Source organism: Cyprinodon tularosa, unplaced genomic scaffold (genome assembly GCF_016077235.1).
Source record: "Cyprinodon tularosa strain WSP-4 unplaced genomic scaffold, ASM1607723v1 ctg179, whole genome shotgun sequence".
NCBI lineage: Eukaryota > Metazoa > Chordata > Actinopteri > Cyprinodontiformes > Cyprinodontidae > Cyprinodon > Cyprinodon tularosa.
The window spans coordinates 662,872-690,199 of record NW_024038602.1 but is presented as its reverse complement, the minus strand read 5'-3'; the positions used below and the strand labels follow the sequence as shown (position 1 = coordinate 690,199).

At 40.3% G+C, this 27,328-nt stretch overlaps 1 protein-coding gene across 1 annotated transcript; it reads right to left on the bottom strand.

Moving 5' to 3' along the window:
* Positions 1-1,541: 1,541 nt before the first annotated feature.
* Positions 1,542-26,607, bottom strand: LOC119781533. Its single transcript, XM_038282026.1, has 3 exons — positions 25,916-26,607; positions 8,560-8,700; positions 1,542-2,416 (listed from the first exon to the last, which is right to left on the bottom strand). The coding sequence occupies exons 1-3, from the start codon at positions 26,085-26,087 to the stop codon at positions 2,232-2,234; spliced, it is 498 nt and encodes a 165-aa protein (XP_038137954.1). The 5' UTR covers positions 26,088-26,607; the 3' UTR covers positions 1,542-2,231.
* Positions 26,608-27,328: the final 721 nt, after the last annotated feature.

Sequence of the window (27,328 nt, the reverse complement as noted above, 5' to 3'; positions counted from 1 at the left end):
TGAAGACTGGCTAAGACACTTCATGACCTTAATATGGTTCTCCAAAGTTTTTTTTATCTGTACTCCAAAATCTCTAAACTCTCTGAGCTTTCTTGATATTTGTTTATTTGGGCAAGTTCAAAAGATGACAAGAGAGAGAGCCGAAAAAGCAGCTGAAACAAAACAGCTTAGCATAGACAAACAAGACAACCCAATCAACCTCTATGCTGGGATCCGTTATCAGAATAGGAGAGGTTAGAAGTAAACGCTTACAGTATAAAATCCCATCCCCTCTCCTTTAACTACTGGGATCTGTTGATTTCTTCTAATAATTCTTATGCTGTCCAGTGAACAGAAAACAAACTGATAAAAAACCCTACCAATATAAGTAGGGTAGATAAGTAGAACTGGTTGGCTAACCATAAATCTCAAATGCCTCTAATAACATTAAACCATGCACTTATTCTGGTATTGTTTGAAATATGGCTGGCCGATATGGCCAAAAAAACACATTTGTGTATTTTGTTCGATACAATATAATTTCAATATTGATATATATAAAAAAAGGTCTTAGAAAGACTGCCAAGAATCTCAACCACAGATACCTGTAGAAACTGCTGACACTTATTTTGCCATGCTTATAAAACTCCTCAAACATAACATTTTAGAAAGATTTGCTTTAAAAAACAAATAAACAAAAAAAGCTTCACAAATGTCAGTTACAAAAGCTGTTTTCTGTAATATAAATATTAAAATATCAGAAAATATTTAAACTTCAGATTACTGATATGGAATTAAGCTATGACGCTATATATACACGTATTGAGATTGAAATACAGCCCAGCTGAAGGTCAAACCATTTCTTCAGAGATCTATATTTAGACCACTCCACAGCCTAACACCCCATCTGGAAATAAAAAATGTTCGGTTTGCTCAGCGGGCAGTTACTATTTTCAAATTTAAATCACTTCTTAGATTATATCCTTCCTCTCGATTAATAAACATTATATTTATATTACCTAGTAAGTTATTGTCTCTTGCCCTAAACACCATTTAGCTTCTATGGCTTTCCAAATGTCAAATATGATTTCATTATTTTTTCCTAAAACCAAACTGACCCTCAGAGAGCAGTTTGTGTTTATCAAGTCATTTATCTAATCTGGTGTTGAAAAGTTTGTCTATTATTTAGGAAAATTACAGCAGTAAAGGGACAGACCTGCAGTTTGTAAATTAATGTTTTTTTTTTTCTATTTTTGTAAGTTTCAACCTCTTGTTTAGGTTAAAGTCAACATCTCATGACAATAGTTAAGATTCAGATTTGATTTCCTGCTCCATCCTGCCATAACTCTGTGACAGGACATCAAGATCCTAGCACTGTTTGAGACTAAAGGAGATTGAGACTAAACTCTCTAACTAAAGAGAGTAACCTGCTTTTTCCCAGTTGACTGACTAGTCCTTCAGTATAAACATTTGACAAACTCAGAAAAAATAAAAAAATAAAAATCTGATTTGGGACTATTCTGAATGTTTTTCTTGTCAAGATACACTGCATTGAACGCAAGTTTTCCTTTGAAAAATATGAAACATTTATTGATTAAATTCACAACAATACATGCTCTTACTAATCAGCGTTTCATAGAAGATCTTTAAGTTTCTCACCAGCTGGCCGGTTGTACTGCAGCACAAACCAAAATGAAAAAATACATAGTAAAGTAAATAGACAATGAATTTTAAAGACAACATCAAGCATTTATTGGATCTTGAAAACTAAAGCAAACCCCTTTAAACAGAGAGAAAGATATGCTTTTAAGTAAAAGTAAGATTTCATAAAGCTAGAATAAACATTTCCATGGGTCATTAATGTTATTTATGGATTATTTATTTTTGATGGGTTAATATGGGTATCTTTATTTTTATGGGTTATTAATGTGTGTTTATGTGACACATCTTTTTCACTGAACATACAGTAAAACTCTAACACAAACAATCCATAAAATGTCATGCTTAATGCTACATTTGAATAAGTGTTAGTGCACAAGTTCGCAGATGGATGTAAAATGTTACATCTTTCTTTTCCTCAAACATGTTTATGAGATATTTTGTGATTCCTCCCTTTGATTCTTAGTCCAAGCCAAGGATGTGATATGGCCTTATCTATGAGCTGCGTTCAAGTAACACCACACTGAATAACACTGAGACTTTGAGATGCGCAGTCCAGTGACGCTGAAGGTTAGTCCCACTGCAGCTTCAGATCACCACCATAACCTCAGTAGGATGACACCCAGTGAGCAGACATAATGGAGTGTGCTTGGATGCCACAGTGGGGTGCTGTTGCACAGGTCAGAGTCGCAGCAGTGAATTCGCACCCCTGGCAGCTCTTGTTGCTGACAGTGTCTGGATGTAGCACAGCCACTGGTCAGGGCGATACCCAGGGCAACTGTAGGGACAGAACAGGGGGGAGGGATGTTGAGTCAGTCAGTCAGATAAGAGTGATGAGCTGGTGTTTGGCTCAGCAGGAAAAAAAAAAACCTAACGAAGCAACAAATGCTGCAAGTGGATAATTAGAAAGACATTTACAAATCTTAAGAATACACAGAGAAAACAGCTCTCTGACAAGCACAATTTGTACAATGATGTTTTTAATTTCACTTGATAATAGATAATAATTTATTTTTTCTTTTTCGGCATTAATTGTACAACCCCTTTTCTGGAAATTCTGCCAACACTTATTCCTCTTCAGTTGAACGTCTCCAATGGGAGCATACCGTTAGAGTGCTCTTTGATGACTCCTCATTGTACAACCTGTCCAGATTGTCCCGAGTCTCTGTCCTTGTTTATTGTCTTTTCTCATCAGCTCACCCAACATGTTTTATTTGACCATAAAAGGGAGTTTACTTGTGTTTGAAGAAAAATTTCTGGATTGGTTTGGCCACATGGCATACATCCTTATCCTGTAAGCACCATTTACTTTTGGTCTTTATCAGAGGGCACCACATTTTTATTTAACCCCCTTTCTACGGCAAATTACCGTTTTTGATCACTTGCATACCCTTTACAAATGGAGCCCCAAAAAGCTAATTGAAAAGTTAAAAAGTAAAGTTAAAAGGTTAATAAGCCTCTAAGGTTATGTTGTACCTAAAATAAAATGTGTTTCTTTCACTCTGAGAGTGTTTTTCACGAATTTCTTATAGAAACACTTCTGTTATTTTTCTTAATATAGTCGGGCAAGTTGGAGTTTCTTTTTATTACATTGACATTCATTTTTGCCATCAAAATATACATATTTTTTAAATGTTACAAAGGTAATAAGGCCTTGTCCTGGATTCCAATAACACACTACAAAAAGATCTAAAAATTAGTGAAAATGTCTTAAGATAAGTGTATTTACCCTTAATTTGAGTAGGTAAATAAGGAGCATTTTTATCATTAAAATAAGATTATTTGATAGTATGCACTTGAAATAGGAGAGTGCATTTTTTTCCCTTATTTTAAATGTTATTTTTTTTGTTCCATTGGCAAAGTGTGTTATTTACCTGCTCAATTCAAGAAAGATGAACTTATTTTAAGAAAAATTGACTTACTTAGATTTCAGTTACTTTAAGTGCACTCTTTGATGGAAATTTAGATATAAGTCTTTCACAGAGTGCCCTATTAATGGTTAAACGGTAGTGATAAAGTTCATATTATCATGCACTCTGAAACAGTTTGGAATTTTTTTGGAACAGAAACATTAAATCCTTCACCAGGTTTAAATTATCTAAAGTAGGTGGATTTTTTATTACTCGTCAAATCACCTGGAATCGCTTTGATTTGACGAACGCTGGGGTTTAATTGAAATATATTAGCTTTTAGACAACAGCCTATTTCTATGTTTGTAATGGTAGGACATAAACGCTTTTCATCACATGCTTCAAAAACAGCTGGCTAGCTCATAGATAGCCATTAAACGGCATATTTGGATGAGCTGCCTCTCCTTGCTACACTTCTGAGTTCTAAGTGAAATCATCATCTTATTTAGGCATATGGAAAACAAAAAGTAATCATTTACCAATTAAAAATGATAAATGAGTAACAAAAGAAAGTGACGTATCATTTGAAAAGACAAGTGTTTTGTTAACATTTGCAGAAAAAATCCCCCAACAAGAATAAAATGTTAAAATTTTTTCCCCCAGTGAATAAATACATCCAAATTAAAGGTTAGATTGTTTTTCATTACTTTAGGTGTGAGATTATGCTTCATTGTTAAAAAATACATTTATAAAAAAAGAGTTTTCACAATGGACGCAAATGGATGTCGAGGATGCTGAATACTCAAACACAGATCTAGGATGTCATATAAGTCTAAAAATTTTTTTATGTAATGTTATAATGTAATATTATAATAATAGACTAAGATCAGATTTGTGCTTGTGTTGGGTTTACCTTTTTGTACCTGGATATAAGGATGAGATATATGTGCTTGATTGCAATGTCAGTTTCTGCATCTTCTGTAAATCTCATGTTAATTTTAAACACTATTAGTAGAGAGGCCAGGAAGCAGCATGGATTCTCTGAATGAACCTTTGCTATGAACTGTATTTTCCTTTGACTTACATGTATCTGCTTCTGTCCTTGAAAATGATGATTGCATTAAATAAGATCTGGTCAAAGTGCTCCCCTTTTTAACAAAGTTTGCCCCATGGAAATAGTTTATATACAGATGTGTTTTACACAGGGTGGGAGAAGGCTTGCAGCAATGAACAGGAATGGATTCTGCAGCAGGGAGCATTGATAAGATGACAGAGCAGGCAGCAAACTGGAAAATGTCATAGATAGCGCATTGGAAATCTGAGTTTCCAGAGTTCCTGGTTCAGTCCATCTCAAAGTGTCTCTCCTGACCCACTCAGCCTCTCCTTCTGGGGCATGGCAGACACCCGACCATGCCCACACTGCCAGAAAGTAAGATCACTGGAGCATATCTAAAGCTGTTGTCCAACAGCAGTGAGAGGGTGTTACAGTTGGTATTATTAACAAGGTAGATGGCTTTGATTTCCAGAAAATATCACAGTAGCCACCCATAGACCAGGCATCATCCTGATCTCACAGAAACAGCAAAGAAAGCCTGTTCTAACTGACTGTTCCCTGTTAATACCTAATGGAGGAGGCCTTCAGTAGGAAAAGTTCAAATTACAAGAAGCTGATAGGTGAAGAAAATTAAACAAAGGGTGGAGGACCTGATACTACCCTACCACAAAAATCACATGCAGATTTCCCCAATGTTCTATGTGGGGGCCCCTCCCGTTCAATATCTATATGCCCCGAAAACTCAAATTATAACAACCCTAAGGATGTTACCATTACTATACCGATAACACACAGCTTTACTGCACATTACTATGTCACCAGGTAACTATGAACCCATGCTGGGTAAATGCATTGAAAAATATCAATGCATGGATCGACCAACATTTACTTCCTCTGAAAAAAACAAAAATTAAGCAATAGAGGAAAATTATCAAGTGCTGGAACACTATATCAGTAACTGCAGCTGGAAACCACTGATCAAACCTGACATTTAGGTCCAATGATAGATTTGGACCGAAACCTGCAGAGGCACAGAAAAACAGATCAAAAGCCGCCTTATATCCCATAATAAACATTTACAGGATTAAAGGACTCAGCAGGTTCTTGAAAACCTCATTGTTCATCTGCAATGAACAGATTACTTAAACCCTGTCTGCCCAGTTTGTCCAAAAAAGTGTGGTTGATCCAGAATACTGCTGCCAATTCTACATTCCTTACACCTACTTCCTGTATACCCGAGAATTTACTTTAAAATACTCCTGATAGCCTAAAAAATTCTGTTTGTCTTTGCATCAAAATCACTAAAGATAAAATGTCAGTGTATCAACCGCTCAGACCACCAAGGTCTTCTGGGTAAAGTCTACTCTACATAACCACAACCAACACAAATGGAGAACCAGCATTAAGTTCTTATTCAAATATAAAGATGTATTTAAAAGGAAAGATGCACATTATAATTACAGCCTTTTTTTTAAATAAATCTGAGTTAGCAATTCGGCTATTTTCACCTGGTCCAGAAGACTTTAAAACTGCTGAAACCTTGAGGTTTTTTTTAGATAAAGACTAAAAAGCTATTGGTTTGGAACTGATTTCGATTTTTGTCCTATTTAAACTATTAATGGCAAATTATTAGTTTAGGTTTGTGGTCCCCCTTTTTGTCCTTGCCTTAAATTTGCCAGTGCAATGCTCTTTTCTTTTTCCTTCATGTCATGAACAGCACTTTGAATTGTCATTTCACTGAAGGGATCTATCTTGCCTTGCCTAAACTCTGCATCATGTTGAATATATTTTTCCCAGTTGCCCCCCTAGAAAGTGCCAAATAATGATAGAATTAAGAAGGAAGCCCAAGGTGATAATAATCACACCTGAGAAACATGTAAGATTTTTAGAGAGAAATAAGCAAATGTATGTACAGCAAATGTTTTGTCGTTTTGTTTTATTTAATGCATGTTTCCTCTTCCTCAGCTCAATTTTCAATATTTTCCATCCTTTTTTCTTCCTTTTAGAGTAATTCAAGGGCCAGAAAAGTCAGCAGCTAGATCCCTGCCATAGGAAAAACTTTAAGTTGGTACACAGCATTTGTGCTGAGATTCTCAGGTCAGCTAAAGTTTGAATGGTGTGAAATTTAGTTCAAGAAAACACACGGATCTCAGGTTGCGGTGGGATCTCTGGTTCTCACAGCAATTCTGGTTTGACAAACATTCTCATTTGTTAGGCCCCAAGTTAAGGAGCATTGTTAGCACCATAGTGGATCTTTTCAATTAATCAGCATCAGTGATGCTGTGCACCCCTTTCACACTATAACCCTGAAATAATCTCAAACCCCATTGAGTGTTGATGCAGCCAAATGTAATGGAAGCACAGAAACATACATCATAACATAGTTTTAACAGTCCTTTTAACAATATTAGGTCCAACACAATAATCTTCAAATCGGAAATCATGACGTTTCCATATTTACTGTTTTGGATCTTGCTTTATAAATAAATATTGCTTTATAGAAGACATAATTATTTTATTTAACTGACAAAATACACACAGTACAGGGTAACTTTACACTGAATGTGTATGCAAGGACAGAAAGCCTAACTTCAGCTCATAAGTTTTAGAAGAAGTGATATATTCAAAGAAATACATTTCTAATTTAGTTGATGTGACAGAATACAGAATTAGCTTTAAAAGGTTGGTTTTATTTCAAGTTTAGATAATCACTAGGAGATAGATCTTAGCATGATCACAAAGAAATAAATATGATGTGAGATTAAATCATTGATGTAACTTATAACATAAACATTATTTTTCTAAAAAACAAACCTCTTCATCAAACTTTATATGATTGCCTCCCTATAAGGCAAGGCAAGTTTATTTGTATAGTACAATTCAGTATATGCACAATTGAAAGTGCTTTACATGAATTAAACAATAAAATAGAAGACAACTAAATTCAGCATAAAAGCAAACGAAAATAAAAACATCCTAAAATCTGGTATTTAAACAAGGAAACAGCTAGACCACAACCTTATAATGATAATACCTCAGTTAACTGATTACTCTAACAGTCAAAGGCAGCTTTAACCAAATGGGTTTTTTAACTTTGACTTAACAGAACTCAGGCTTTCAGCACTTTCGGTCATAGGGAATAATGTTCTCCTTTATATGGATGGTTAATAAACATGTTTTATTTCTGACTTTTTAAACATTGCTGCCCTTGTTTAAGAGGTTTTATAGGACTCAATCTTTTAGCATATTAATATGTTCCTGACATTTTATTAGTTTTTTGCAGCTACACCACAATTTATGTAACATTTTCACAGTATCAATTGTTCTGAGCTTTGATTTGGAGGCAAATTAAGAATAAGACATATTTTTAGAAGTAAGGGAAGCTGAAGATGTATAGGATTAGGGACAAATGTCCGGTATTTTCAAACAAAAGAGACCACAACTGTAAGACGGTATCATGGAAGTTTGCCAGCATCTCTTTGATTTGTGTTTGACAGGGTCACAGGGAGATTAAATGGGCTGACTGGCCTCAGATTACTGCCAAGACATTGGTACATGGTTTTGACTAAGAGCTTGTCTTACACTGTATGACATGCAGTTCTTTTCTGATTCTCTTAGTAACTGCAAAACCGTGCCACATCAGCCCTTTCAACATGAGCAGATTTGTTGAGATGTCCGGCAGAGAAACAGCTGGGCTGCCCACGCTTCTATGAATCTGCTCCATCATCGTCCCGGCCTTGAACGTCTGCATCCTTCATTTGACTTAACATCAAACATTGAATGACTTATAATTTACTCAGCAGACCACATCTGAGTTATATAACTATCCTCTGTGCAAGGAAATGGAATATTCAAATCTGCCAGACAAAGAACATTTCATAAACTTAGGATTAGAAATGATTATGGAAATATCCAGTGCAACATCAGGGTGAATTAAACCAAAGAATAAAAAAAAAAAAAACTGCCAATAATAACATTTTCACTCTAAATTAAAAGAGAATGATAATTTTCACTCACTGCTTTCTGTCTTAATGCAGAATCGGTGTTTGAAGCCATTGTGTGAGTGGGTGCAGGTGATGACCTCTGGGTTGGAGCAGCCCAAGTCCACATACCTCTGGCCATGGATGATGTTGCAGCCATAGCACTGCAGACCCTGGACTGCAAAGGTTAACAAAGGAAAATGACTTAGCCATTTTTGTCTATGCTGATCTTAGCATAATGCATCTTCAGAAAAACTATTAAGAAGAGAGCTGATATATGAATGTTTGACCAAGCTGAATGTTTCGGTATTTTATTCCTGAAAAAAAAAAAACAAGGTTTTGAATTTGTTTGAAATCATCATCTGACAAAGACAACCCCAGCTCCGTCCGTCTCGGTCACCCACATTGCCTCCTAATGGTGGTGAGAGGGCCTGTTTGGGCCTGTGTATGGCAGCCTTACTTCTATCAGTGTACCCCACAACAGCTGTGGCTACAATACACCTTGCCATCATCAGTGTATCAGTGACCAAAATTACTATACAGCCCTGTCTATTTACCAACAGAGAAGAAATATTGAACCAACATAGTGCCTCCAGCGTGTCCTGGGTCTCCCCCTGGGCCTCCTCCCTTTGGGAGGAACATCTCACCAGGGAGACGTCCAGGAGGCACCCTAATCAGATGCCCGAGCCACCTCAACTGGCTCCTCCCGATGTGGAGGAGCAGTGGCTCTACTCTGAGTCCTCCCTGGATGACTGAGCTCCTCAGCCTATCTCTAAGGGAGAGCCCAGACACACTACGGAGAAAACTAATTTCAGCTGCTTGTATCCGGGAGTAAGTGATCTGTTTTTAAAACCAGTTCTAAAATTAGCAGTTGAGCAATCATACAATATATTGCCTAAGTATTCACACCCTTTTACCTATTTAATTTTTTATTGTTTTATTAAAACAACCAATGTAAAATATGTTATCTTGGGATTATAAAGTCAAAGAGGAATGTGAATATGAATGTGGCCCAAATCAAAACCTCTTAAGGTATGACTGTCATGATCTCAGCACTGATGCCTAGTCTGATCACTCATTTCACACAACTGAGCTCTCCCCAGTTCTAATTACCTGCTCATCTGATCCACCTACATTAGCCACTATATAACCAGCCTTCAGACCAGTCATCAGTGCCAGATTATTTCAAACCATTGGTGAGACGTATTCAAGAATTCCAAAAAAAAGAACATTAAAAATAATCCACTGGACTTTGTTTCCAGGTTTGAAGACGTTTTGCTTCCCATCCAGGAAGCTTTTTCAATTACAAATGTCAGGAATAACATTGGGTTCGAGGTTTTATACAGTTCTAAGCAATTTCTTATACTCACGCATTTTTCCAGCAATATACACCAGCAATTCGTTGTCAAGATTCACCTTATGTTTTTTTGTGCAATGACAATAAAGGAAGTCTAAGAATATGCTGGTGAAGCTTCTCAGTCATCCAGGTCATAGTCATTCCAAAAAAAGGAATTAAAAACAATCCACAGGACTTTGTTTCCAAGTTTGAAGATGGTTCCCTTCCCATCAAGGAAGCTTTTTCAATTCAAAATGGATCCTTTGGCACCTCACTGGATCGCTAAACTCCTGGCTCCGACTATCAACCATGTCCCCAACCATGTCTTTGGCTTCACTCAACGGCTCATCCTTCTCACGTTCACGGTTCTGACCTTCTGCCTGTCTTCCAAATTCCAATACACCTGTGTCTTGGACTCTCATTTCGTTTGCCGTTGTCCCAGAGAGAATGCTGGTAACCCGCCAGCTGGGATCTAAAATGCATGTCATCTAACAGTACATTTAGGCCACTTGTGTTTAGTTTAATCTATGTATAAATCTAGCTGTTCTGGGAATGCCTCAGAATTTAACTACAGAGCAACAGCAGCATGAAGTCAAACGATCTAAGCAGGAAAAAATATGGTTCCAGTTAGAACTTTTAGAGGCTAAAAAAGACTTGTGACTTAGGTTCACATTTCAGCAGGAAAACAACCCAGCTAAAGCATCAATAATAATGGTTAAGATCAAAGTTTAGATTTGTTTTGAAATGTCTTGACCTAAATCCAATTAAGAATCTCTAGTAAGAGATACTATGCTTACAATTCGACTGAACTTGAGTTATGTTTTAAAAACCATTTAAAAATCTATCTTTAAGTATTGACTTAAGACAGGTGAGTTTAAATGCAAACTATTTACATACATCCACTCAACAAAAATATAAATGCAACACTTTTAGTTTTGCTCCTGTTTTTTATGAGATGAACTTTTTTTTCCACTTACACAATATCACCATTTCACTCAAATATTGTTCACAAACGTAAGTCTGCTTTGTGAGATAACCCATCCTACCTCACAGGTGTGCCATATCAAGATGCTGAATAGACACCATTATTAGTGCACAGGTGTGCCTTAGACTGTCCACAATAACAGGCCACTCTGAAAGGTGCATTTTTATGACACAGCACAATACTACAGATGCAACAATATTAAAAGGAGGGGGGGAGGGGTCCAAAAACGAGTCAGTATCTGGTGTTATCAACATTTGCCTCATGCAGTGCAACACATCTCCTTCGCATAGAGTTGGTCAGGTTGTTCATTGTAGCCTCTGGAATGTTGGTCCACTTCTCTTCAATGGCTATACGAAGTTGTTGGATATTGGCAGAAGCTGGTACACCCTGTTGTATACGCCAATCCAGAGCATCCTAAACTTAATCAATGGGTGATGTGTCTGGTGAGTATGCTGGCCGTGAAAGAACTGGGACTTTTTCAGCTTCCAAGAATTGTGTACAGATCCTTACAACATGGGACCATGCATTATGCTGCCTCAACATGAGGTTCTTGGATGTATGGCACAGCAGTGGGCCTCAGGATCTTGTCATGGTATCTCTGGACATTGATAATTCCATCAATAAAATGCACCTGTGTGTTTCCATAACAGATGCCTGCCCATGCCATAACCCCACTGCCACCATGGGCCACTCCATCCCCAACATTGACATCAGAAAACCACTCACCCAGAAAGGCCATCTGCCATCTGACCTGAACAGTGTAAACTGGGATTAATCCGTGAAGAGAACACCTCTCCAACGTGCTAGATGCAAGCAAATATGAGCCTTTGTCCACTCAAATAAGTTACGATGACAAACTGGAGTCAGGTGGAGACACTGATATGGGCGACAAGCTTGCAGATCAGCTTCCCTGGGAAGGTTTCTGACAGTTTTGTGCAGAAATTCTTTGGTTATCTAAACCGATTGTTACAGCAGCTGTCCGAGTTGCTCGTCTCAGACGATCCTGGAGGTGAACATGAAAGGAGGTCCTATGCCTGTAAGCTGGGATGGATTACCTCAGCAAGGGATAAGTGCTCACTTTCATAGATGTGGACTGGTTTGTGAACAATATTTGAGGGACTGGGTGATATTGTGTATGTGGAAAAAGTTTAAGTTCATCTCATAAAATTGGGAGCAAGACTAAAAGTTTTGTGTTTATATTTTTGTTGAGTGTATATGCATACATGCATACATACATACATACATACATACATACATACATACATACATACATACATACATACATACATACATACATGCATTCTGTTCTCAAAATCCAAATAATTTTTTTTATACTTCAACGAGTCATCAAATTAGGTATGTGAATATACTGTAACTAGATAATTAAATATATTTAGACAGTAAATATAATATGATAATTTATTTTCCTTAATGATGATTATGATAATAAACTGATGTTTATATGGTGACATTTTTTCTGTGTTTATTAATTTTTTGAGAAGAGTGGGTAACAACAAAAGAGATGTTTAATTTTTATACAAGCATTTAATAAACAATCTTTGTTTTATTAGTGAATGCATTCATTTTGCATAGCCCTAATATTTAAAGTGGAAAATAGCATACATTTTTACCCAGCAGAACTTTGCAAAAGGTTTTTTAAGGAGAAATATAAAGGTAATAGTCATGATTTTAACTAGGTAATAACTAAAATATCCGAAAAATACTACTAAATGCAAAGAGAATAATATTTTCTGAATGTTGTCTGTCTCTTTAGTGTAAAATAGGGGTGTTTGCATGGAAATCTTTTAACCTGACCATTTTAGTTCATATTCTTGGAAAAAATCTTGAGACAGAGCATTAGTTTATTTCCACTTACAGTAAAATGTATTGCCAGTCTATCAGCATTTCATGAACTTAAAAGAAATATGATTTCTGCATATATTTTAAAGAAAGCAAGGCTGATTTTAAGATGTTATATGAATCTGTGGTCTGTAGAGATCCATTGATGTGCAGATCACTATCAGCAGATTTGTTGGTAGCTGGAGAAGTTCCACCTTTCTCCAGCAGAGTCCGCCGTGGATCCTTCTGAGTGAGCCTCCTGCACAGCTGCAGCCCATCAAGATCATCAGAGGATCCACTATTTAAGCTGTCTTCAGACCTTGCCTCAGCGCCGCATTGTTGATCCAGTTGGTCAGCGCCTAAGCCTAGACTCTCTGTATATTTTGTGACTCTGAGTCCAGCCAGGATTCTAACCGTTGTCTCTATCTTCCAGGAAACCAGTGTCTCCTCTGTGAAGCTCTGGAAGAGCTAACCTGCCGAGCCGACCCTCAGAGCCAAACCCGAAGAACCATTGAGAGCCTCCATGCAGCTCAGGACTAAGAGCTGGAAAACCCTAAGCCAAGGTCTGTTCTTTGATAGACGTGAGACGCTGAAGCAGCAAGCGGACTCTGCTGATCAACTCCTCTCCAGATCCAACAGTGACTCTCCCAAAGCTAACCTCAAGAACCCTCAAGGTACAATCAGTAATCATCAAGAAATCAAGTTCCAACTTGCAACGCTAACTGAACTGTCTCTCACGCAGACTCCGGTGAACCAGTGTCCAGGCCCGAGCCAGAACCTGTACATTCAGTGTGCTTGTAACAAAATAAACTTGTTGAACTTTTATTCCTGTGTCCGTCAGTGGTGTTCTGCATACTTGGGTCGCTCTTTGAGAACCCATCATGACAGAACACTGTGGCCAAACTCAAGGCCCAGCAGATCACCTCACCCGTCGATTGGAGGAGCAGGATGCCCAAATTCAAGGACAAACCCAAACGCTCCGTGAGTTATACCGCCTGGTTGATACTCATAACCATATGCTACTGAGCTTTGCTAACTATTTGAACAGCGCTAATGCTGCACCGGCACCTCAACCATTTCCGGGTCCAGTTCCACTTCCGAGGTCACCAGCAGTGACGTCATCCGAGTTCCGCCCAATTCTTCCAGAGAGGTTTTCTGGTAACATGAAAGATTGCAAAGGATTTTTATTTCAGTGTCGTCTGATTTTTCAGAACTCTCCAGGCAGCTTTTCCACGGATTACAAGAAGATAACCTTCATCCTTTCTCAGCTAACAGGAAGAGCCTTGGAGTGGGCTCAGGCAAGATTTGCCACCGACGATAGCCTTAACTGCTATTACTCTGATTTCATCTCCGAATTTACCCAGGTATTCAACCAAGAAACTGATCAAACAATTGACTCTCGAGCTCTTTTCAATCTAAAGCAGGGAAATTCTTCTGTGGCTGAATTTTCCATCAACTTCCGGGTTAAAGCGGCAGCTTCCGGATGGAACCAAAGTGCCCTGAAGGGAGCCTATTTCATGGCCTTAAATGAGCACATTAAAGATGAGCTTGCAACTCTCGACGAACCAGCTACCCTCGAAGATTTAATTCGTCTTACGATCAGATTGGACAATAGAATCCGTGCCAGAAACAGTTCTAAAAAGCAGGGGACACTTTCATCAGCCTCACATAACGTGACTGTTTGTTCTTCCCCTACAGAGCAGTCGCCCATACAGAGACCTAAGTCCCAGTCTCTACCGCTGCCTATTCAGGCCTCTCATTTGGGCGAAAGAGATGTCGAACCCATGCAGGTGGGACACACTAGGCTCACCCCAGAGGAGAGACAAAGACGTTTTCTAAGCAAATTATGCATTTACTGTGGTGAGAGTGGACACTTCATCGCTTCCTGCCCGGCTAAATCAAAAGCCTGGACCCGCCAGAGGATCTGAGGAGTCTGGCGGGCCAAATTAACACTAAGAAATCTCCTCGATTGTTGCTTCCTGCCACGTTGTTTTGTTCTAACCAAAGCCTCTCCTTTTCTGCATTCATCGATTCAGGCTGTGAACGGAACTTAATCGATTCAAACCTCGTCCAACAACTCCAAATTGAAACCATTCCTCTGACTCAACCTCTTAGTGTTTCTGCTATTGACGGAAAGAGACTTCACCAAGTTACCCATCAAACTCAGCCCCTCGAGCTACTTCTGTCAGGTAACCACCGAGAGACAATAACATTTTTTGTTTTTCCTTCTGCATGTTCCCCTCTGGTGCTTGGTTTCGAGTGGTTGGAGAAGCATAATCCTCACATTAATTGGACTGAGCGTCACCTGGAATCATGGTCCACTTCATGCCATGAAACATGCCTCCGTTCGGCTGCCCCCTTGGTGGGTCCCCTAGAGGTGGGGGGGAGATGGACTCTCCTGACCTTTCTTCTGTTCCTTCCGAGTACCATGACCTAGCTCCTGTCTTCAGTAAGGTCAGTGCGACGTCCCTACCTCCACACAGACCATATGACTGCGCCATTGAACTTTTACCTGGTGCACCACTACCTAGCAGCAGGTTGTATAACATTTCCAAGCCTGAAAGAGAAACCATGGAAAAATACATAAATGAATCATTAGCTGCAGGAATAATCCGCCCATCTTCTTCTCCTATGGGCGCTGGGTTTTTCTTCGTTGGAAAGAAAGATGGCTCCCTGAGACCATGTATTGATTATCGAGGTTTGAACCAGATCACAATAAAGAACAAATACCCACTTCCTCTACTCGCCTCTGCATTCGAACCTGTACAAGGAGCTACAGTTTTCTCTAAACTGGATTTAAGGAATGCTTATCATCATCTTAGGATCCGAGAAGGAGATGAATGGAAAACAGCCTTCAAGACTCCATTGTGCCAATTTGAGTATTTGGTAATGACTTTTGGTCTAACTAACGCTCCAGCCTGCTTCCAGGCCCTCGTGAACGATGTTCTCAGAGACTTTTTAAATGTGTTTGTCTTCGTCTATATTGATGACATACTCATTTACTCTAGGAACCTCGCTGAACACAAGAAACATGTCCGCCTTGTTTTACAGAGGCTGCTGGAGAACAAGCTGTTCGTAAAGGCAGAGAAGTGCGAATTTCACCAGTTTTCAGTCACCTTTTTGGGGTTTGTGCTCGAGGGCGGCCAGGTAAAACCATCTGAGGACAAGATAAAGGCAGTGCTAGATTGGCCAGTCCCAGAGAACCGCAAACAGCTACAGAGATTTCTGGGCTTTGCAAACTTTTATCGTCGGTTCATCAGGAACTATAGCCAAACCGCCCTTCAATTAACTTCTCTGACCTCTGTCAAACGCACTTTTCAGTGGACTCCTGAGGCGCAAGCTGCGTTTGATAAATTGAAATCTTTATTTTCCAGAGCACCAGTGCTAATGCAGCCTGACCCTGCTAAACAATTTATTCTCGAGGTGGACGCTTCAGATTCTGGAGTTGGAGCAGTCCTATCCCAGAGACTTGACACGGATCAGAAGATCCACCCTTGTGCATTCTTCTCCCGTAGACTTTCTTCCGCTGAGCAGAATTACGATGTGGGAGACCGAGAGCTGTTGGCCATCAAACTGGCGCTGGAGGAATGGAGACATTGGCTGGAGGGAGCTGAGCATCCGGTTCTAGTATGGACTGACCACAAGAACCTGGCTTACATCCAGTCAACCAAGCAAGCCAATCCTCGTCAATCCAGGTGGTCCATCTTCTTCTCACGGTTTAATCTCATCATCTCCTACAGACCCGGATCCAAGAATGTCAAACCCGATTCTCTCTCTCGTCTTTACTCCGTCGATCATCCCGAGACGCCTGAACCAGTCCTTCCGGCTTCCTGCACTGTGGGAGTGGTTAACTGGGAAATCACTGACCTTATCAACTCCGCCCTGGCTACTGAACCCGACCCAGGTAACGGTCCCACTAACCGAACCTATGTGCCATCTTCCGTCAGGTCCCGTCTCATCCAATGGATGCACGCTGCCAAGTTTTCTGCTCATCCGGGAGTCAGTAGAACTATAGCTTTGATCTCAAGACGCTTCTGGTGGCCCACCCTCCATAGAGATGTCAAGGAGTATGTGTTGGCTTGCTCCACATGTGCCCGTAATAAAGCCTCACATCGACCTCCTTCTGGCCTGCTTCAGCCGCTTCCGGTTCCCTCGCGCCCTTGGTCCCATATTGCTATTGACTTTGTCACCGGCCTCCCCGTTTCTCGAGGTATGTCCACCATTTTCACCATTGTTGACCGTTTTTCAAAGGCCTGCCATCTCATTCCCCCTAGGAAACTCCCCACGGCCTTCCAGACAGCCCAGCTCCTTGTCAAACACGTCTTCCGCTTACACGGCATTCCCCAAGAGATCCTCTCGGACCTGGGTCCTCAGTTCATATCCCAGGTTTGGAAAGCATTCTGTTCTGCTCTCGGCTGTAAACCCTCTCTGACCTCTGGTTACCATCCACAATCAAACGGACAAACAGAGAGGATGAACCAGCAGCTGGAATCAACCCTTCGTTGCCTCAACTCTAACAATCCCGTGGACTGGAGCCAATATCTCACATGGATCGAATACGCACACAACTCCCTCAAATCTGCTTCCACTGGTCCATCTCCCTTTCAGGTTAGTCTCGGTTATCAACCTCCACTTTTCCCCGCAGACGAGAGAGAGATTTCGGTTCAGTCAGTAAATCAACACATCCGACACTGTCAGAAGATCTGGAGAGAAACCATCGCCACCCTCAACCGATCTTCAGAAACCAACAAACGCTTCGCTGACTCCAGGAGACGTCCCGCCCCCGAGTACACAGAAGGCCAAGAGGTATGGCTGTCCACTCGGGACATTCCCCTTAAGGGGATGTCTCGAAAACTCTCGCCCAGATTCATAGGTCCCTACAAGATCTCCCGAGTCATCAGTCCATCAGCCGTCCGTCTCCAACTGCCTCAGTCTCTCCGGATTCACCCAACCTTCCACGTGTCCCAAGTCAAACCTGTCCTCTCGAGTTCTCTGTGCCCGCCTTCCGACTCCCCACCACCCGCCCTGGAGGTCAATGGTCATCCAGCCTTCACCGTTCGACGAGGTCGCGGCTGGCAGTACCTCGTCGACTGGGAGGGCTACGGACCGGAGGATCGCCAGTGGGTTCCGGGCTCGTACATCCTCGATCCCGCCCTTATCGAGGAGTACGAGCGTTCCTGCCCTTCGACCTCTTCCGGACCGCCAAGGGGCGGTCGTTGAGGGGGGGGTACTGTTGGGAGCTGGAGAAGTTCCACCTTTCTCCAGCAGAGTCCGCCGTGGATCCTTCTGAGTGAGCCTCCTGCACAGCTGCAGCCCATCAAGATCATCAGAGGATCCACTATTTAAGCTGTCTTCAGACCTTGCCTCAACGCCGCAGTGTTGATCCAGTTGGTCAGCGCCTAAGCCTAGACTCTCTGTGTATTTTGTGACTCTGAGTCCAGCCAGGATTCTAACCGTTGTCTCTATCTTCCAGGAAACCAGTGTCTCCTCTGTGAAGCTCTGGAAGAGCTAACCTACCGAGCCGACCCTCAGAGCCAAACCCGAAGAACCATTGAGAGCTTCCATGCAGCTCAGGACTAAGAGCTGGAAAATCCTAAGCCAAGGTCTGTTCTTTGATAGACGTGAGACACTGAAGCAGCAAGCGGACTCTGCTGATCAACTCCTCTCCAGATCCAACAGTGACTCTCCCAAAGCTAACCTCAAGAACCCTCAAGGTACAATCAGTAATCATCAAGAAATCAAGTTCCAACTTGCAACGCTAACTGAACTGTCTCTCACGCAGACTCCGGCGAACCAGTGTCCAGGCCCGAGCCAGAACCTGTACATTCAGTGTGCTTGTAACAAAATAAACTTGTTGAACTTTTATTCCTGTGTCCGTCAGTGGTGTTCTGCATACTTGGGTCGCTCTTTGAGAACCCATCATGACAAGATTGACCTCTAGATAATTTTCTATGTAGTTTCTGTGATGGCTAATTAAAATAAATCAATAATATGAGTTATTGCAGATATGTCAATATTTTGATATTCTACACATACTAAAAAATATGTGGTAAATAGCCCAAATTGATTGATCATGACAGTATTCATTTATTTAGGTCATAGAGACAATGAGGTATATGTTTTTCTTTTAAAGAAAGTACTTCTTTATGGGGATTTTTAGCCTCTGATTTGCGTAGTGCAATTGTTTCACTTTCCAAGTGTTTAACTCTCTTAAGAAAGTGAAGCTAAGCCTAACCAGAACAAATCCATCAGAGCTTAAAGGGATTGGCTGAGAGTTCAGCCCGCTCACACACCTGTGCTTGCCCTCCAAAAACCTACCCATATAGGATAGAAGATCAGCTTTGGCTGAAACCAATCCTCCCTCTTTATCTGTGCAGGCCGTTGGTGTCAGTGTGAGCACAGAGCGTCGGGCTCCAGCCTCCTGCCGCCTCTGCTCTGTTAAATAGCCCACCAAAAGCTCTGATGGAGCTTTCAGGAGCGAACTAATCCCATGCAAATGCTCTTATAAAAATCACTTTAGAAATCGGCTGGAATCAATGTAAAGCCTTGCGGGGACAGAGAACACATGCCAGTCTGCAGGGGATTGGGTCACTATTCCCCTGCTAGTGATAGCAAACACTATCAGAATTTCTGACTTATTTCAAAATAGCAATTAATTCAATAAATAATAAATATAGGAACTGTGGTTTACATCTGGCAAGCAACTGGATTGAGCAGCTGTGTTTCTGTGCTGTAATACACAACATTCATGAAACATTGAAAGGCTGCCTGCCATGAGTATTTTGTCAAAAATAATGAGGCTACATTAATAAAACAGTCAGTTCCCTTGATACAGTGCAGTTTAATATGAGCCCACAACAAGGCTTCTTGCAGTATGCATTTAAAATGTTGATTAACTCTGAATCTGTTGTGACCTAATTTTGGTTTTACTCATTATTAGCATCATGGGCATGCTTATTATCTAAAAAAAAATGAGCCCACTATTTCCAGAGTGCGTGTTTTTTTCTTTTCTTTGCGATTAACGAAAACAAGAGAATGCTGAAAAAGAAAAAGGAACAGCTATTGCACCATGTGCTGGCACCTTAGTCAAACATTGTGGTGGTTTTGGTTACCCTGCAGAATCAGTATGGGGTTTGCTCTTTAAATGCGAACATGGAGACATTTCTTGTTAAAAGAAACACAATAACTGAAAAGGGACAATTTATTGAAGTGATTCAAGAAAACACACTAAAAACAGCACAAGAATACTGTTTTTACTCAATAATTCCATTGTTATTGCCATTTTTTCTGTCAGCCTCTTTGGGCAATTGATCTTTTTAAGCATGTTTTTATTTTCTTATATACATTCAACATGCTTTAAGCATTTGAAATATGCACACCGCAAGAAAAAAAATATTGCTGCATTCTAAGTGAAAAATATAAATTAATTCATAATTCACAACTGCTACTTACTGGACCACTTATTCAGATTTTCAGTACAATGAAAAAAAAAAGTAGCAGCAGAATTGTCATTATATCATGCTAAAGTCACGTTCTGTACGTTCTGTACTTTCCACTCAACAATTTTAAAGAAAAAAATGCTTTCAATATTGTTTTTAAAAGAGCTAACTTGGAGAAATTTTTTTTTGGCTGCAAAATGTTGAAGTAAAAGTTTAATAGCAATTATTATTTTCTTACTGCAAAAAGATATATTACTTTGATTTATTTGATATATTACAATAATTTTATTTTCATTGAAGTCATAACTTCAGGTTAGATACACTTTTAAATCATGCAATCATGTATTTCCTCTGTTTAAGGATGTATTACCTGAAATTACTTCCTTAACAGACTTCAAAATTCCTAAAATAGCATAAGTTATTTTATTGATCATTATTCTTGCAAGTTTGTCATAGCATAAAAATGTGTGGTAGGATATTGGTCAGGTGATTCGTAATGGGGAACTGGCACTGTGATACCAGTAAACAGCTGTGTTGTCCTGATTATGTACTGAGGTGAGTTTTTGTAGCCGTCCTGTATGTCACAATTCCTCTACTTCCCTAGATCTTTTTTTTCTTCTGCCACAGCTGCTTCCCATACCACCTAATTGCCCTTCCCTACCTTGGCCTCAGCTGCAACTCATTTTGTCTGATTAGTTCATCTGGCAAGTCTCTCATTCCTCACTGGTTCCTTTAGTGCTCCATGCCCATCACATTGTTCATCTGCTCCTTTGTTGTTTTTCTGTCATTCTCTTAGAATTCTTTTGTAAAAGTTCCCCAGAAAAGGCTTGGACACCCAACTCCGACTCAACAGGCAAAACATATCCAAAAGTAAGCCTCCCTTGCTTAATGTTAATAATGGAAGACAATTAAACTAATAAGTTTTGACCCATGCATAAGCAGACCATGCAATTGTTCACAGAGTTCATTGAGAAACTGTAGTGAAACATGAACATGCACCATATTTCACGGGCAGAAAGCTTTCAGGAGTTCAAAAATTAAAGGGAGACACTGTTGCCATCAGTACAACTAGGGGAAGCTGATGGCAGGCAATTGCTGATACATTCAATCTGTAGATTGTCACCTTTTTCATCATGCACATTATAACCGTAGATATATCCAAATTAAATGTGATATTTTACAAAAAAAATCTATGTAACACAGAACGCTCAACTTTAGTAAATAAGCTCAGCCCTGTGGAAGTTGTAAACTGTCCTCTAGAAATTCAGTAATGTTTAGATATGTGTTGAGGTTGAGGAATGGGTTATTTTGATCCGAGAAGACATGCTCTAATGAGTGTGACAATGCCTTTTATGGACTAAAGTGAATTTTTATCACAAAGGGATGGAGACAACAGATTTAGGTATTTTGCATATGATTAAGACATTTCCAAAATTGTGTAGGCTATATATATATGTGTATATATATATATATATATATATATATATATATATATATATATATATATATATATAAATGTTTAAGTTGAAAATAGATCATTGTTTACCGGTATATATTTTATTGAATTGAAATTTTTTATTTATACCGTAAGTAGAATATAATTTGTTTCCATTTTTGATGGCACCATAGGGTGCTAATACACTAAAGGACTGGTTATACTCCTGCAGCAGTGTGTCGCAGTGAGCTTGTTGCACGTATGACGCAGACATTTTTTATTTATGCTCAATTTTGAAGCATGGCTGTGCCATGTTTATTCCATGCCACAATGCAAAAGGAAAAAAATCACGAACTAGCAGTAGGTCTAGATACGGCCAAATTGGTGAGGAAGTGGGGGCAAGTTTGTGGAATAATGGAGGGACATAATGGTGAAAAAGAGTGGGGATCCAGGTGGAAAAAGGGTCCCTGTGTTCTCACGCACTTTGCTCTTCTAGCTGGTCCATCTTCAGGAGTCGTTTTCTGCAATCGCGTCATACAAAAAATCCCCGCGTTCACCATGACACTATAGCAGACAACCTACCGGTAGTTTCTAAGTATAAAGGGCTGGTTATACTCCAGCAGCAGTGTGTCGCATTGAGCTTGTCGCAGGTATGATGCAGACATTTTTGATTTATGCTTAACATTTAAGCGTGGTCAGCACTATGTTTATGTCATTATCTGGCCTGTTTGCTCCTCCTTAATTAGTAATTCCTCTCACCTGCCATTTTCCCTCCCTGAATATAAAGCAGAGGAAACTCTGCTTTATATTCAGTTCAGCCTGAGCATTCAGTGCCAGATCATTACTTGTCTTTCTGTTACTCTGTCCGTTCAGTTTTTAGCTTGGTTCATGTTCTGGATCCTGGCAGCCAGTGGAAAGAGGGTTTTTGTGTTTGTCTCCTGATCGTCCACTGTTCCTCCCCCGCGGAGTCCTCTGGGTTTTTGGCTCATTATGGGGGGAGGTTCAGTTTTTATCCAGTAAGCCTGGCTCCAGGGAGGAGACCAGTTTAAAGTCCTGCTTCAAGTTCCAGTTCTACGTCCTGTCTCGGCTACCCTCTTTCACTGAGCCTGCCTGTCTGCACCTGATCCTGTCTGCTCCTGTGCGTGACCACCCGGTCATGCTTCTGGTCCCAGTCAGACTCTGAACCCTCCTGGAAGCCTGTGCATGCCTGGAAGTCTGGATCCTGCCACCTGTTTCTGTTCCTGCCTGTTCCTGTCTGTTCTGGATCCCTGACCAGGATCGGCTTCCAGCATGACCTCTGGAACTGCAGCACTGGGACATTCTTGGTCTGGACTGTTAAACCAGAGTGTCTGAGATTGGGCGGTGCCCCGCCCCCCCGCCTGCAGTGTCCGCGAGCCACAGCTCCGCTTTTGTTTTGTTTTATTTAATAAACGTTTGAACTTTCCTACTGACTGTCTCTCCTTGAATACTGGGTCCATCTGTCCTCGTTTCATGACAGTTTATTCCAAGCCACAACACAAAAGGGGAAAATCATGAACTAGCTGTGGGTATAGATACGGCCGAGGCAGTGAGGAAGTGGGGGCAAGTTTGTGCAACAATAGAGGGACATGAGGGTGAAAAAGAGCGAGGATCCTGGTGGAGAAAGGTTCTCGCGCACTTTGCTTTTCTTGCTGGTCCATCTTCACGAGTCGTTTTCCGCAATCGCGTCATACAAACAAAACAAGCCGGTTAGGTACCAAACAGGAGATACGCATAGTGTAGAATGGATTTAGATTTGACCAATCAGAGGCCTCCTCTCTGCGGCACTGTCACCTACAATTTGGGAGAGGTGCAGCAGAGTGTCTGCGGGAGGGGCGGGGACGTCTCTGCATTCACAGCGACACCTATGCAGACGACCTAGTTTTGAAGTATAAATCAGCCTTAAATCAGCCTTTACTCTTCCCTAAGGTACTGGTTCAGAAAAGAAGATACATAGTTTAAACATGGGTTCAACCCGATTACCTAAAATTGTATATCCTACTTCCTGTTCCTAGCTCCTATCCCTTCTGCTAGGTAAGGTCAAAAGTAAAAACACTATCCAGGGTAAGGAAGGAACTTAAGTTTGCTGTGCTGAAACCAGACAGCTCTTGTCTTTTGGACGTCAATACTCAATGGACACATACATGATTGTTGTGGTGAAACTGGGACTGGAAACTAACAAAAAATACAAGGGTACACAAAAGTAGAAAATGGCTGAATCTCTCCATTATCAGCCCCAAAAGATAAAGGTGTGTACATTAGCATGTGTAACATGGAGTTGATGTAAATTGAAAAAATTAAATTTAAAACTCAGTGAGGAAGGCTGGGCATGCAAAGGGTTCTTGGAATCTATACAGCTCCTGGGGGCTGTATAGGTCAGTATGCTAACTGAACTGGCATTAATCTTTTTTTTTTTCATTACACTGTTACATGTACAGAGCAACAAAATGAACTCTCTGTATTTAACCCACCTCCTTGGGGAGCAGTGGGCTGCTATTGTGCAGGAGTAGTGTAGGGTTAAGGGTCTTGCTCAGGGATGCAGAGTGTCAGTCTTTGAGAGTGGGGCTTAAACTCAGAACCTCTGGATTCCAAGCACAACCTCCAGACCACTCAACATATTCTCATTATCAGTTCGTATGAAATCGTACGAAAAGTTATGCACACTATTTCGTACGTTTTGGACGTTTTTCCTCAAAAAACCAGATCAGTGCGGATGCGCAGGCAGACAGACAAAAAAAGCAGATCCGCGGACGGACGTAAAACTGGGAAAAACAGTGCAATCATCACTTATTCATGTCTCTAACTACATTGCTTGCTGTTTTATATCTTAGGGTTAGGGTCAGGGTTAGGGCTAATTGTATTTTAAATTCTATGTTCTTGAATGGTGCGTAAGATGCGCATGCGCATACGATGAAAAAAATGTCCAAAACGTACGAAATTAGGGTGCATAACTTTTCGTACGATTTCATGCGAACTCATAATGAGAATACACTGGACCAGTAGGCCTCCACTCCCCTATTAAGTGGCGCTAGGTACCATCCTCCTTCCTGGTCATAGTGCCTTCATAACTACCATCACTATTCAAATAGCACTTATTATGGTGACCAGTGATGCACTTCTACCATGGCTTAAGTGTTCTTAGGGAACTAAGATTTTTTTTATGAAACCCAAATGACAATAAACTAAATCAGACTGGGTCAACTAAGCCTGGCTTTCAAACTAAGCCACTTTCATGAAACACCACCCTGCTCCTAAGAAGCCTTGTAAGTTTCTGAATAGTGTTGTTATTAAATCCTCCATGCTGCTCCTGAGTCCTCCCTGCATTTTGGTCTTTGGTCAAACAACCCAGCAAACGGGACACGTGTGGGTTTGAAATATTTTCACAATCTTGCTATAGCTGGACAACAGATTGCTTAACACACTAGAGTTCAATGAAATCTCTAATGTGAAAATATACCATCATAAATCACAAGCACAAGAAAAACTACCTGTTCCACCACTTGAGATCACCATTAAAGAAAAGGTTAAAACATTAAAAACATACACTTACATTTGAAGTGTACAAGACACAAGATTTGAATAATAAAACCACTTATCTTTTTTATCAAGTGATTAATATTCAAAAATGCTCTTTTACATTCAAACAAGGCTGACAAAGATTATCGATCCCATTAATCAAATATCTCCAATTCTGTGGATATCGATAAAAAGGTTTAAAAGAAAATGAATTCTTTGGAAGTCAGATCCTGCCTCAGGTTTAAATCAAACATGCGTGTTAATGAAGCTGCTGCCGTCATCAATGCTGCCAGATCAATATGTCAAACATCGGCCAACTAGCACAAATGATCGAAGCAAGAACTGGATGTAATCTGACACAGAGACACTGTTCTTCAAATAAAGCAGCATTTCTGTATGAAAAGAAAGTGACATTTTTCATTTTTTTCTTGGATTTCTGAACTTCCTTAGGTCAATAGCTACTGCTCTGTAGGGAAATTTACTTTGCCTCATGCAGACATGGGTTTGAGCCCCCAGGTCATTTACAGACAAAATGATTTAAATTGGAATGGTCCTTTAGAAAGTGACTCATGCTGAGATATCTAATTCCATCCATTTTGTTTTATGTATTCGTGTTCTATTCCAGATATTTTGCAGCTCCTTAATTATGTGCTTTTCAGTAAAAATTGTTATCATGTCTGAAAAAATATCTGATTTAAATAATGTTCATGTCTGTGGTAAAATGATGCCCTTTGACATGTGTCCAACAACCCCCCCCCCCCCCCCCCCCCCCCCCACACACACACACACACAAACAAATGAAGGATCAAAATGCATTTCACCCACCTTGTGTCGAGCAGAGCATCCAAACCAATATAATCCCAAATCCATACACTAACCAGGTATGCAAAGTCATGGATGCAGCACAGGGGTAAGGGTCAGTAATCTGTGCTGAAAGAGTCAGAGATTTTCCTCTGCTCACATCTAATTCCCACAAAAAAGCAAATAAAAGGTGCATAGAAAAAAAAGACAAAAACAACAAAAAATAACGCAGGTTCCCACTTAACTGAACCCTGAGGATGCTGAGCCCCTTACTCCCACTCTGCCTCGCTGAAGCTCACACTCTGAATGAGGAATCTGATGGTGAGAGTCCAGTGAGAGGGGGAGCAAACCAGCCAGCCAGTCAGCTCAGCTCAGCAGCCAGTCAGGCAAAGAGAAGAGGAGGAGGAAGACTGTTTGTGTGAAGAAACTAAATAAATGAATGTCCTCATAATCTGTGTCCTCAAATCCTGGGAGGCATAAGATGTTGGAATCTCTCCTCTCTCACACCTCATGACAAAAGAAAACACAGTAAGGACTCTCATCATAAAGATGAAAACAAACAATAAAAGTGTGATCCTTTTCCTGCTGGGACATACAAATCAATCAGGGCTTAATCCTAAATCATAATCCAATGCTTCTAATAATATCCCAATCACAATGTGTTAAAAGCCCAAGAGCTAAATGGGATAGGACACCACAGGTTCAGCCTCCGAGAGCATGGAAATGTGTTCATGTTTGTGCCTCAGAGTGGGAGCACTGCCAAAGCACGCCCAAACAGACCAAGCACACGCACATGTTGCAAATAGGGCAGGTTATCTGTGCTTGGTGTATCACTACACACTCGCACAGAGGAGAAAATTCTATCTAATCAAGAATTAAAGACCAAATCCTTTCTTAGACACTGTAATGCCAGAGGATAAGGCAGGCTTTGTGGTAAGCCCTCATTCCCTCCCCACCCCAAGCAACATATGGTCTGATCTGATAGACGGCTGCCATTGACTGTCATTATTCCTATTAAGACATATTTACAGCAGCTTGTTAGGATTTCTACACGTTACAATAGAATGAGGGGATATTAAACATTCATCAGAGCTTATTTACAAGGCACACAATGGGAAATAATTTCGCAGTGCTTCCTTCATAATGATGCACATACAGAGTGATTTTGTTTGGAAATGTGTGCAGCTGTGTGTAATTTGTATCTCTTATTTCTGAGTCATTGTTTGTGTGACTGTGTGGGAAGTAAAAGTATATTTAGGTCATTCTTTGCCAAAATTAATTCATATATATGCATCTCATATATTTCCTTGACAGAATTCATAGGAAAAGGGACTTTTTTATTATTTTTAAAAGATACGAGTCTAGGAATTTGTGTCTGGGATTCCTCCAAAACAGAAATCTAAGTGAAGATAATAAGAACACAGAGGGACAAAAAGC